The sequence below is a fragment of the Ranitomeya imitator genome, chromosome 3 (genome assembly GCF_032444005.1).
Source record: "Ranitomeya imitator isolate aRanImi1 chromosome 3, aRanImi1.pri, whole genome shotgun sequence".
Classification (NCBI taxonomy): Eukaryota; Metazoa; Chordata; class Amphibia; order Anura; family Dendrobatidae; genus Ranitomeya; species Ranitomeya imitator.
This window is the reverse complement of record NC_091284.1, coordinates 847,704,011-847,717,540: the sequence shown is the minus strand read 5'-3', so window position 1 is coordinate 847,717,540 and position 13,530 is coordinate 847,704,011. Positions and strand designations below refer to the sequence as shown.

General features: G+C 45.2%; 1 protein-coding gene across 1 annotated transcript; it reads left to right on the top strand.

Moving 5' to 3' along the window:
* Window positions 1-1,131: 1,131 nt before the first annotated feature.
* On the top strand, window positions 1,132-7,527 carry LOC138671881 (uncharacterized). The gene is made up of 5 exons (XM_069760011.1): window positions 1,132-1,329; window positions 1,414-1,500; window positions 1,665-1,860; window positions 2,006-2,162; window positions 7,395-7,527. The coding sequence occupies exons 1-5, from the start codon at window positions 1,288-1,290 to the stop codon at window positions 7,525-7,527; spliced, it is 615 nt and encodes a 204-aa protein (XP_069616112.1). The 5' UTR covers window positions 1,132-1,287.
* The last annotated feature ends 6,003 nt before the right edge of the window (window positions 7,528-13,530 follow it).

The following is a 13,530-nucleotide window of genomic DNA, read 5'->3' as shown; positions in this document are numbered from 1 at the left end:
TGGATGGTCCTAATATCTTGGGGTAGAGCATTCCAGAGGATTGGCGCAGCACGGGAGAAGTCTTGGAGTCGGGAGTGGGAGGTACGGATTAGTGCAGAGGTTAGCCGAAAGTCATTTGCAGAGCGCAGTGGTCTGTTAGGCTGATAGACAGAAATGAGGGAGGAGATGTAAGGGGGTGCCGCACTGTGGAGAGCTTTGTGGGTGAGAACAAGTACTTTGAATTGTATCCTGTAATGAATGGGCAGCCAGTGTAACGACTGGCGAAGAGCGGACGCGTCCGAGTAACGATTAGCCAGATGGACGACCCTGGCTGCTGCATTAAGGATGGACTGGAGAGGGGAAAGTCGAGTGAGGGGGAGGCCAATTAATAGAGCGTTACAGTAGTCCAGGCGGGAGTGGATCAGGGCGACCGTGAGGGTTTTAGCTGTCTCCATGGTGAGAAAAGGGCGGATTCTAGAGATGTTCTTTAGGTGTAAGCGGCACGAGCGGGCAAGAGATTGTATATGGGAGGTGAAGGAGAGATCGGAGTCAAACATAACACCCAGACAGCACGCCTGCTGCCGGGGTGTTATTATGGTGCCACCCACGGAGAGGGAAATGTCAGATTTAGGGAGGTTAGTAGATGGTGGGAGCAGAAGAAGTTCAGTTTTGGAGAGGTTGAGTTTCAGATAGAGAGCGGACATGATGTTGGAGACTGCGGACAGACAGTCAGTGGCATTCTGTAGTACAGCGGGGGTAAGGTCAGGGGATGACGTATATAGTTGTGTGTCGTCGGCATAAAGATGGTACTGAAAGCCAAATCTGCTGATGGTCTGTCCAATTGGGGCCGTGTAGAGAGAGAACAGAAGGGGGCTAAGGACTGAGCCCTGAGGTACCCCAACAGTGAGAGGAAGAGGAGATGAAGTGGAGCCAGAGAACAGAACACTGAAGGAGCGGTCGGAAAGATAGGAGGAGAACCAGGAGAGAGCAGTGTCCTTAATGCCTAGTGACTGGAGCCTAGAGAGCAGGAGAGGGTGGTCAACAGTGTCAAAAGCTGCAGAAAGGTCGAGAAGAATGAGCAGAGAGTGGTCACCATTACGTTTTGCTGCATTGTGTTGTCTCTGCCATTGTTTTTTGTTTCAATGTGGCAGTGTTGTTTGCTCAGCGTTAGTTCAGTTGTCATTAGTGCAATGTTCTTTGTGGTTGAAATGTAAATGTTTTTTTTTTTTTTGTATATTTTACTATGTTCCGCTGTATTGTGCATAGGATAAATTTTATTTTGTTTTTTATTTCTGAATTGCATTCGTAATGGCCAGCGAGTCAAGCCCCACCCCACCGCTGAGGAGTCCGGTGAGTACATGATCTTACATGATGCTTACTATTCGGTCTCATTTGTAGATGGGTCACTCAACTTTTTTTAAACTATTTTTACAGACTTCTTCAAGTGAGGAGGAGAGCCAGGAGGAACACAGCCCTCAGGAGCAGAGACCACGGGACCAAGCTGTGGTGGCAGGACGGCGAGTAAGTTTTTATGTCAAACCTATTCCTTTTTTTTCTTTACCTTTTTTTTTTTTTGGGGGGGGGGTATGGGGAGTGGTGGGAGGGGGGGTGGTGGAGGTGGTGGTGGAGGAGGTAGGGAGAACAATTTTTATATTGCAAACATTAATATTTTCCAATTATTCTAGGTTTCACAACGGGCCCATGATGACCCACTGGACGTAGACCTGATGGTGGCATCCATACAGGAACGAGGCCCGTTGTGGGACAGCCGTGACCCCCGGCACGCGGACCAGGGCGTGTTGCGCCGTTTGTGGATTGAGGTGGCAAAATCGCTGTGGGATGGCTTCGACAGCGCTTCCCCCGCGGGCAAAGATAAATTTCGTAAGTATTTCCGAAATGCTGCTCTGACCCATCATGCCAGGATACACAACCATCTATGATGTCTTCTATTGGGATTGCACACGGTTGCGTTATCAATTTCAATATTTTCTCTCAAACTAATTTTTTTTTTTTACTTTATACACAGTTAAACAATTGAAGACCAGATGGCGCTCCATGAAGGACCGTTTCAAGAGGGGCCTGAAAAAGGAGGGACAGATCCGTAGTGGTGCTGCAGCTTCAAGGACCTCAATCTACAAATATAATCGTATTTTGCAGTTCCTGCGACCGGTCCTTGAAAGAGAGTAAGTATAGTACCTACGTACACACCTAGTTTTGAAAACATGCATATTCACGTACTATATTCCAGCCACGTAGTATATTGCCCATCCATTTATTTTGGCAAGTACGAAGTATAGAAAAGAAGAAAAAAATTCAAGCTCACCGAGGCGTGAAAAGTAAAAACTAAATACTTTCATTCACTTCAATCAGAAGCAGAGGATGAAACATCAGCACAATACAATAAAAACACTATCTACGCGTTTCAGGTGACAGGGAACATTAATCAGACATCATGATTAAGGGTGCCCTATCACCTGAAACGCGTAGATAGTGTTTTTATTGTATTGTGCTGATGTTTCATCCTCTGCTTCTGATTGAAGTGAATAAAGTATTTAGTTTTTACTTTTCACGCCTCGTAGAGCTGGAATTTTTTCTTCATTTCTGGTCTTCTCACGCTTGACACAGCGTCTCCGTGCTCCGAGACTTCTGGGATTACTACTATCGTGAGCTTGACTTCCTCTTTTTTTTCCCTGAAGTACGAAGTATACAGAACACAGAAAGATAGTAGATTGGCCATGCCCGGGCAATATTTCATAGTGGAGTAGTATATTGCCCATCCAGGTGTATCCCAGACTTTTTTTAAAAATGGAAAAATATAACAGACACGGCATACCTTCTACTCCAAGGCAGGTTATGTTCCCATGGTTGCTCAGCTCGCAGGACCTGTGATGACGTCTCGGTCACATGACCGTGACGTCATGGCAGTTCCGACGATAAGCGTAATTGTCGGGCGTTACAAACGGCAAACATGGGTGACTATTTTGAAATAAATAAATGTATTCTATTTTTAATATTGATGCGGCATATGCAGTGTCAATATTAAAAATTGGTTAACATTAACGGCGGCAATGGATACCGCCGGTAAAGTTAATTAATGACAGGGGAGTATGCGGGCAACGGGCCTTCACTGCGGGGAGTAAGGAGCGGGCATTTTAATCAGGCCTGTCACCCGCGCTGATTGGTCGCATCAGCCATGTCAGGCAGCTGGCCGGTTACGACTGACTGAACAAACCCTTAACAGTAATAGTGTGTGATGCAATGTTTAGTTTTACACAGGTGGTGACGAATGTGAAATGTTATATTGTGTATACTAATGGTTTCCTTATGTTTTCACAGAACACACAGCAGCACCCGCGAGTCTGTCCGACCCTCTGGAGCGGTCCTTCGTGAATCGCCATCTGAACCGTCGCAGCCATCCCACAGCGAGAGCAGGTCTGCACCACCACAATCTGGCGAACCGGCAGCCGGTCCATCAGATGTTCCCCTGGCCGAGGCCTCTGTCGCTCCTTCCTTCGGGTCTTCCCGACAGCGTCAGCGGGCCTCGGACAGGGCGGTCCTGCCCGAATTTTTACATTTGAGCACGGTCTTCCAGAATTGCTTCAAGTCGCTGGGTGATAGAATGGACACATCTCTGGCCAATATCGACCGGCGTCTTGAATCAATGGAATCGGAGCTCTCGAGGCCGGCCAAACATTTTTTTAGTGCCATTGAGAAGGGCATGGCGGAACTTCTTACGCCGGAACTCCAGATTTCGGTGATGCAGGCCTGCAACAACGCATACGTCACTGTTCTGCAGCAGGCTCGGGTCATGCAGTCAGCGACTACAATGCCCGCAGTACCATCGCTGGCTACCATGGCTCCGACTCCTGCTGCAGAGCACCACCACAGAGCTCCGCGTGCCGAGGGCCACCGCCGCCGCCACCACAGAACAGAGCCCCAAACTTCTGCTCCTGCCAGGCCTTCAAGGGCACACAGACGGGAAGCTGACCCACACCCAGAGGGAGAGAGGAGGAAAAAAAACATGATCGTCTCCCTCCTTGTCAAGCCAGGTTCCATATGCAAATAGTCTGCAAGATTAAAAATGGTTGACAAGGTGGGAGCCGATCATGTTATATGTCAAAACTATGGGGGGGGGGGGCGTGACCGGATGTGGAGCTGAGCGGACGTGCGAGGCTCGAGCTCCCTAACCACCAGCTATCATAAGCGGCCCAAAGCACAGTGAGGTGACCGGAGGAGGTCAGATCTGAAGATAAGATAAGCCAGGCGGTGGTGCACTCCAGGAATGAAGCGAGGGAGAAGGAGGGGGCAGGTGCCCAGCAGGGTCCAGGTCTTTGAAGCGATGGGTAGTTGGATCCAAGATGGCGACCGCAGCTCTCACCACGCGGCCGCCGGCAACAGCAGGAGTAATGGCAGTGTGAAGCAAAGGTCAGAGCTGCACAGTGAATCACTCCACCAACCCCAAACTCCCAGCAAAACTGCAAGGTCCCTGAGCACACAGAGCTATTCACCAACGCTGCAGTCCCTGCTTTCCCCCCCTGCTAGGAATGCTGAAGGTTCAGAGCCTGAAGATTTACAGCCACTAAACACAGCCCTGACCGTCTCCTCAGACTCTCCTATTACAGACTCCAATTCTGCCCCTGTCACTGTAGCCACACTCAGATCCCTGCTGGGAGACCTGAAGCAAGCCATTCATACTGATATCACAACGGCTTTCACTGAGCTACATAAAGAAATAACGCAGATTGGCGACAGAACCTCGCACATAGAGGGGAAACTGGAGGAATATACTACGGCGCACAACCAACTAGTAGACGCGCATAATGAAGCGGACGAAGAAATCATGGCCCTAAAACTGAAGCTTGCAGACCTAGAAGACCGATCCAGGCGCAATAACCTACGTTTCAGAGGAATCCCTGAGAGTGTGCCAGCGGATACACTAAAGGAGTTTCTAATGGACTTCTTCACAGTTCTGGTGCCGTCAGCAGAACAGAGGGACCTGCTGATTGACAGGGCACATCGGATCCCCAAACCAAAGTCTGCTCCCAGCTCCGCACCGCGAGACGTGATAGCCAGGCTGCACTTCTACCACTTCAAGGAGGCTGTGACCAAGTCAGCGTCAGCAAAGCAAGAACTTCCAGAAAGATTCCGGAACATTCTGGTGTTCACCGACTTGTCTTCGATAACCCTGAACAGGAGGCGAGAATTCTCATCCGCAACCAAGATTCTACGGGACAACAGTATTGTCTAAAAGTGGGGATATCCAGTAAAGCTCATCGTGACGAAAAACGGAACTTCACACGTCCTTGCGTCTCCCAGAGAGGCCATGACCCTGCTCCAGGAATGGTCCCTGACATCAGTGGATGAAGATACCAGCTCCCCACTAAAGAAAAGACCCCCGACACTGAACAAAGAATGGACCTGATTCTCACGCAAGTACTCTGTTACCATATGTATCCCCTGTGTGCCTATGCCGGGACACCACACTGTTATTTTTTTTTTTGCCTGGCTGGCAGGTTGAAGGGGCATGAGAATATTGCTTTCGTTTTTTCTATTCTCTCCCCCCTTTAATACTGGATAGGAACGACTATCCAGTTGGTTCACATAGAACCGGACTCTGAGTTGTACAAGTTGTACTTGTTCTGGTTGTTGTTAATTACTTTAACCCCTTTGTTTCCCTTATTATTATCCTGTATCTGGTGACTGATTGCATTTTTTTTCTTTTTTGTAACTGATGATATTTCAAATATCTAGCATTAATGCGAAAGGCCTAAACAGCCCTTTCAAGAGATCGTTATTATGGAAAGAAGCCCAGGCACTCAAAGCGGACATACTATGTGTCCAAGAAACTCATTTAAATCGTGACGATACACATAGATTACAACATAAAAATTACCCCCATATCTATGTGTCATATGCGGCAAAACAGAAGAGAGGGGTAGCGATTGCAATAAAAGACACTGTAGCGTTCCAGCTTGTTGATAGCGTTCTGGATGATGAAGGCAGATATGTAATATTGATATGTAATATCAATAATAAGGTGTATACAATTGCATCTATATATGCACCCAATACAGGTCAAATCACTTTTATTAAAGACCTCATAACTAAATTATCCAAAATAAAACAAGGATCCCTGCTAATCTGTGGAGATTTTAACATCGTCCCGATCCCCAATATAGACAAATCTTGGTGCTCAAAGAAAAAGTCCCAATCCCATGCGTTGTCCCAGTGTCTTATATCAGAAGAACTGTATGACACGTGGAGGGTCCTTCATGCTTCTGAAAGGGATTATACATATTACTCCCACCCACATAAAGTATATTCAAGAATAGATCTAATAGTAGTGGATAAATGGCTCCTACAAAGTATACAATCAGCAAAAATTGGGAACATAACCTGGTCGGACCACGCTCCTGTAACATGCCAAATTAAAGAGACGTACAATAATTTAACTTATTCTCCGTGGAGAATTAATAACTTCTTAATAGCCTCAGATAATATTAAATCCCAACTTAACGACCTTCTCCAGGAATTTTTTGATATCAATAGTACCCCTGACATATCCCCGACCACAGTGTGGTGCGCCCACAAGGCCTATATAAGAGGCGGCTAATACAGATAGCAGCGCAACACAAAAAACTGAGAATGCGACAAATAGAAGAGCTCAATAAAAATATAGCAACATTGGAAAACATCCATAAACATAGCCCATCACCCACGGTATATAGAAAACTACAAAAGGCAAGATACGAACTATAACAGCTATTCCAATATAAATATGAGCATAATTTGAGGCGGAATAAAGCAAAATATTATTGGCAGGGGAATAAGGCGAGTAAAATACTTGCCAATAAGATTAAAGCGAGATTAACAAAGCAAAAAATAGCTCACATACAAGATGATCAAAAGAACAAAATATACAACCCTAAAGAAATTGCGAATACTTTCACAAGATATTACTCCTCACTCTATAATCTCAAGACCGACAACCTTATCCCACAACCCAACGCTGAGCTAATTAATGATTTCCTGAATAGCATATCCCTACCCCAAATCCCAGAGGATAAATTGATGGCAATAAATCAACCTATAAGCCAAAAAGAAATCCAACAAACCATTCAGGCAACAAAAAATAATAAATCCCCAGGACCGGATGGTATAACTAATGAATACTTGAAGCTATTCAACCAAATATTGTCCCCACATCTATTATTAGTCTTCCAAAATATATTTGAAACAGGCAAAATACGAGAAGAAATGTTACAAGCGACTATAGTCCCCCTCCCCAAGCCAGGAAAAACGCCCGATCATCCAAGTAATTTCAGGCCAATATCCCTTCTAAATACTGACCTCAAGCTGTGCTCCAAAATCCTAGCAAATAGACTGTCCGATGTAATCCCTTCCCTGGTGCACAGAGACCAGGTTGGATTTATCAAATCTAGACAGACATTGGACGGCACCAGACGAGTGATTGACCTCATCCATGTGGCGGGGGGACCGGACACCTTCTCTGCTCCTATCCCTGGACAGCACCAGACGAATGATTGACCTCATCCATGTGGCGGGGAGGGACCGGACGCCTTCTCTGCTCCTATCCCTGGACAGCACCAGACGAATGATTGACCTCATCCATGTGGCGGGGAGGGACCGGACGCCTTCTCTGCTTCAAGCCCTGGACGGCACCAGACGAATGATTGACCTCATCCATGTGGCGGGGAGGGACCGGACGCCTTCTCTGCTCCTATCCCTGGACAGCACCAGACGAATGATTGACCTCATCCATGTGGCGGGGAGGGACCGGACGCCTTCTCTGCTCCTAGCCCTGGACGGCACCAGACGAATGATTGACCTCATCCATGTGGCGGGGAGGGACCGGACGCCTTCTCTGCTCCTAGCCCTGGACGGCACCAGACGAATGATTGACCTCATCCATGTGGCGGGGAGGGACCGGACGCCTTCTCTGCTCCTAGCCCTGGACGCGGAGAAGGCATTCGATCGGGTGCATTGGGGTTACCTGTTTGAGGTTCTGGCCAGATTTGGATTTACAGGTAATATTGCTAAAGCAATCACTCTGCTATATTCTCACCTATCAGCGTCGGTTTCTGTCTCTGGAATGATGTCGGACAGGTTTACTATTACTAACGGGACGAGACAGGGGTGTCCGCTATCACCCCTTATATTCGCTTTGGTGATTGAGCCACTAGCGCAGAAAATTAGATCACACTCGATGATATCAGGAATTCAGGTGAATAAAACGGAACACAAAATAGATTTATTTGCTGACGACATCATTCTAGCGTTAACAAACCCGACAGAATCATTACCGGCAGCAATGCAACTAATCGATTCATATACTAAAATATCATATTATAAGCTGAACGTGTCTAAATGCCAGGTATTAAACCTAACCCCTCTCACAAAACACCCCAAAATTTTTGAGAATAAATACCCTTTTAAGTGGGAAAATTACCATATTTAGGTATTCGGCTGACACTCTCAGCAGATAAAATGCTATCACTGAATTATGAGTCTCTAAGGAAGAAAATCCAAACTGACATGTTACGCATGAAGAAACACGAACTGTCATGGCTGGGCAGGATTGCATCGGTAAAAATGTTCATTCTCCCACAAATACTGTATTTATTCCGCAATCTCCCCATCATATTCCCAATGAAAATATTAAAAGATTTTCAAGCAATGATTTTAAAATACATTTGGCAAGTGAGAAAACCCAGAGTCCAAGCGGACACGCTTTACATCCCTATGAGTAAGGGTGGCCTAGGGTGCCCCTCAGTGGTCCGGTACTACAGGGCCGCATTATTGGTGGCCTAGGGTGCCCCTCAGTGGTCCGGTACTACAGGGCCGCATTATTGGTGGCCTAGGGTGCCCCTCAGTGGTCCGGTACTACAGGGCCGCATTATTGGTGGCCTAGGGTGCCCCTCAGTGGTCCGGTACTACAGGGCCGCATTATTCGAACAGTTACGATTCATGTGGAATAATGATGATGATCGGCACTGGATAGCAATTGAAAAACATTTGATGAGAACCTCCAATGTCTCAGCTTTTTACCATGCACATCAAACTAAAGTCCCTAATAGAAACCTAAAAATGTCCCCAACAATAGACGCGGCTCTGGAGCTATGGAATGTGTTGACTAATAAATTAGGCCTTATACAAACCGCATTCCTCAAAGCTCCTATAGAGACACTGGAGCATTGTATCCCGGACCTCAAACTTAAAAATTGGAATTTACCCAAAACCACCTCAATTGGGAACTTGTATGAGGGGGAGGAAATAATTACTTTTACATCATTACGAGATAAATACAATGTTCCTCAAAGGGATTTTTACAAATATTTGCAGATCCGGCATTTCCTAACTGAAAGGAAAAAACAGATGCCTGCACCGCCATCTAAACTCTACTCTATGCTGATGACCCCGACATCACAGATTAGGGCGCTGTCTACAAGCTACGACTGTATGTTGGAGAATACCCTGCCCTCTCTAACTACATACCTGCAAAAGTGGGAAAAAGACCTAAACTGCACATTCACACCCGATCAGTGGAGGGCATCCTTCTTAATTATTGGAAGCCAATCTAAATGCACTAACCACATAGAAAACTCCAGGAAATTGTTATATCGGTGGTATTTCACTCCCAGTAGATTGTCCAGGATGTTCTGCAGTTCCCCAGACACGTGCTGGAGGTGTGGAGACCCCTGTGCAGACATGTTACATATATGGTGGAGTTGTGACAGAATTAGACGTCTGTGGGAAGCCATAGATCATCTGATGTCCCAGATTTGTGGTATACCGGTGAATCTTAATGCACAGCAGGCGTTACTCGCTATTGATTTGGACTCGTTTCCCTATGAGTTCCGTACAGTGATTGTACATATAATTGTAGCAACAAGAATCAAAATTGCTAGTTAGTGGAAAAACTCCAAGTGCCCCTCACTGCCCGAGGTCGTATCACTGATCAACGAAAATTGCCTATCAGAAAAAATAATCGCTACATCTAATAATAATATAGCTCAATTTCAGAAAAAATGGAACAATTGGTTATCTTTCCGTTTAAATACCGTTCTTAAATAACTTTGCAGATTTGCATATAGAGAATGTGATTGGATAGTTATTGTAATGTCACCATTTCCCCTATCCTCTTCCCTTCCCTAATCCCCATAACGTTGTGTTAATTATTAAGAATTTAATGTCAATAAGATGTAATGCTTGACACAATTTGTAAATAAATAAAAAATTATGTTTAAAAAAAAATATATATATATATACGTCAAAACTATGGAACACACGGCTGAACAATTTGTTTGTTTTGTCACAGTCAATTTGGGTACTGGTGCTCACATAAATTTTGTGGGACACACATTAGTTTCTAGAACATTGGATTTTAAATTTTGTTTACTTTGGAAAAACATATGGGAGATTTGTTTTGTTAAAACGGAAAGGCACAAGAACTTTATTTCAAAACACAACGCATTAGACAATCAGGGGACATTATAACAACATTTAAATAACATTACATAGGCTGGTAAAATGTCATGGACTCCACAGTGTTTACATGACAGTGTTTTTATTGTATCATAATACCAAGATGAATTAAACCATTTGATCTTGCCATGAAACACGGCCAACATCGGAAACAAAGTATGCAGCAAATCGGTCCCTCATATGAGCAATCTCCACAGTTGTCCGCAGAGGATGATCTTGATAATCAGGCAATGGATTTGGTATGGGTTCATCGAGTTCCACGTTGACTCTCTCTTTATCAATGATATAATTGTGGAGAACCACACACGCCTTCACCACCTCATCCACTGTCTCAATTTTCAAATTTACAGCGGATCCTAAGATACGCCATTTGGAGACAAGGATTCCAAAGGCGCACTCCACAGTTCTTCTGGCCCTGGACAGTCTATAATTAAAAATACTTTTGGTGCGGTCCAACCCCCGACTGGAGTACGGTTTCAGTAGGTTGCCACTCATTTGAAAAGCCTCATCCCCAACCACAACAAATGGCATGGCCGGGCCTTCGGTGTTGGGAAGAGGTCGTGGCTGGGGGAAATTAAAATTGTTCTCGTATAATCTTCGGCCCATGTCAGACTCCTTAAATGTCCGTGAATCATTTGCACGGCCAAACGCTCCAATGTCCACGGCGAGAAACCTGCAGTCCGCACCTTCAATTGCCATGAGCACGGTGGAAAAGTATTTTTTATAATTAAAAAACAGAGATCCACTTCTTGCAGGCTTTGTAATCCTAATGTGCTTCCCATCCACTGCTCCAATACAGTTAGGGAAAGAACAAAGTTGTTCACATTTTTGGGCGTTGGCCTGCCATATTTCAGTTGTAGGGATGGGTAAAAATTCCTCCCGGAGGTTGTCCCACAATGCGCGGCATGTGTCGGCAATAATACCAGAAAGTGTGGAGACTCCAATCCGAAACTGGAAATGCAGTGATCTCAAGGTCTCTCCGGTAGCCAGGAAACTGACAAGAAGAAAAATAAATAAATTTAATTAATTACATTGTTATAAAATAAATTTTCATGTTTAATTCCAATCCCCCACCCTACAAAACCAAAAAATGTTACTTTAAAAAATGGCAAGAACATATAAATCCTTCACATTGCATTACGTACCGTAGAGTTACCAGCAGACGTTCCTCGGGGGAAATTGATTTCCGGAGCTGCGTGTCCTGCCTGGAAATGGCTCCTTCCACCAGACGCAGCAGATATTGGAAGCTGTTTTGAGACATCCTGGTGTACTCAAAGTATTTCTCCTGGTTGTCATTTAACTCGCCAAACAAACAATGGTAGGCTCCACGACTCTCTCGGACTTCCACTATAGGGTGTAGCCAAAAACGCCGACGACTCCTTCTCCGTAGTTTTTCTCTTTTCCTCTGTTCATGACAGGCAATAGGATAAGCAATAGCAAGGGCAAAATCCAGCTCCATATTGAGGTAGATACTCTCCATGGGACGCTCCATCTTGATGCTGTATGGTAGGAATTTATCTATGCCGGGGTATATATACCACAATTCCATTATACCCACCCTCATCTATCCATTGGTGGCATTATCTAGTATCTAGACACTAAATTGTGTTGATAAATGACATCATTGTTTGACAACGCATGCGTTGGAAAACGCTGCGTTTTTCGGAAAAACGCAACAAAAACGCACAAAAAACGCAGCGTTTTACGACGCATCCGTTCAACGCATGCGTCAAAATGGTGCGTTTTTGCGTGCGTTTCAGATGCGTCGTGCGTTGCGTCGGCGACGCTAATGTGAACGTAGCCTAAAAGGCAACCTAGACATGTTTGGTGTCTATGAACTCAAAAATGACCTGGAGAATCATACTGGCAGCTCAGTTTTAGCATTTAGTGAACATAGTAAAAAAGCCAAAGAAAAAACAAGCGTGGGAGTGCACTTTTTTTTTTGCAATTTCACCGCACTTGGATTTTTTTCACGTTTTCCAGTGCGCAATATGTTAAAACCAATGATGTCTTTCAAAAGTGCAGCTTGTCCCACAAAAAACAAGCCCTCACATGGCCATATTGACCAAAAAACAAAAAAGTTGTGGCTCTGGGAAGAAGGCGAGCAAAAAACAAGAGTGAAAATACCACCGGTCATGAAGGGGTTAATGTATATATGAATATATAGTCTATGTATATATGTGTGCTTAAAGCATGTACAATATATACTGTACATGTTTTAAACACCTATATACATAGACTATCTATATATATAATTGCCTAAGGGTTTTTCCGTCTGTCTGTCTGTCTGTCTGTCTGTCCTGGAAATCCCGCATCTCTGATTGGTCGAGGCCGCCAGGCCTCGACCAATCAGCGACGGGCACAGCGACGATGATGTCATAAAGGACGTAGATATCCCGCGTTTCTGATTCAGCGACGGGCACAGTATCGACGTAGATGTCATAATGGTTGCCATGGCGACGATGATGTCATAAAGGTTGCCTCGACCAATCAGCGACGGGCACAGTCTGCCGCGAATTCTGGAATCATCATTGTCCATATACTACGGGGACATGCATATTCTAGAATACCCGATGCGTTAGAATGGGGCCACAATCTAGTATAGTCATGTATACAGTAATAAACATTAACCCCTTCATGAACCCCATTCATTTACATATACACACTCTGTACATTTCCAGTCAGACATTATTCTCCATTTTGTTGTGGCTCCTCAGTTGCCTCCTATTGCTGTTGCTGTTCTATTACAAGAGGTCGCACAAGCTCCTATAACTTCTTATGGGAGAGGGGGAAATTCTCATGCTAGATGTTGTCTTCTATGAAGGGCTCTGGCCTCCATTTTGTTGAAGCCATCCAATCCTGGCCGGGGGCGTGGCTTTGTTTGGGCGGGCAGAGCTGCAGCAGATCTCTGCGGCCATTTTGAGAGACGTTGTGGTAGAGAGAGGTCCTGAGAGTTTCTGTCTGAGGGTGAAATGTGATTAGAAGTAGAGAGAGGGGATGAATAACTGCCAGACCACAAAGGACAGTGAGAGAAGCAGTGCACAC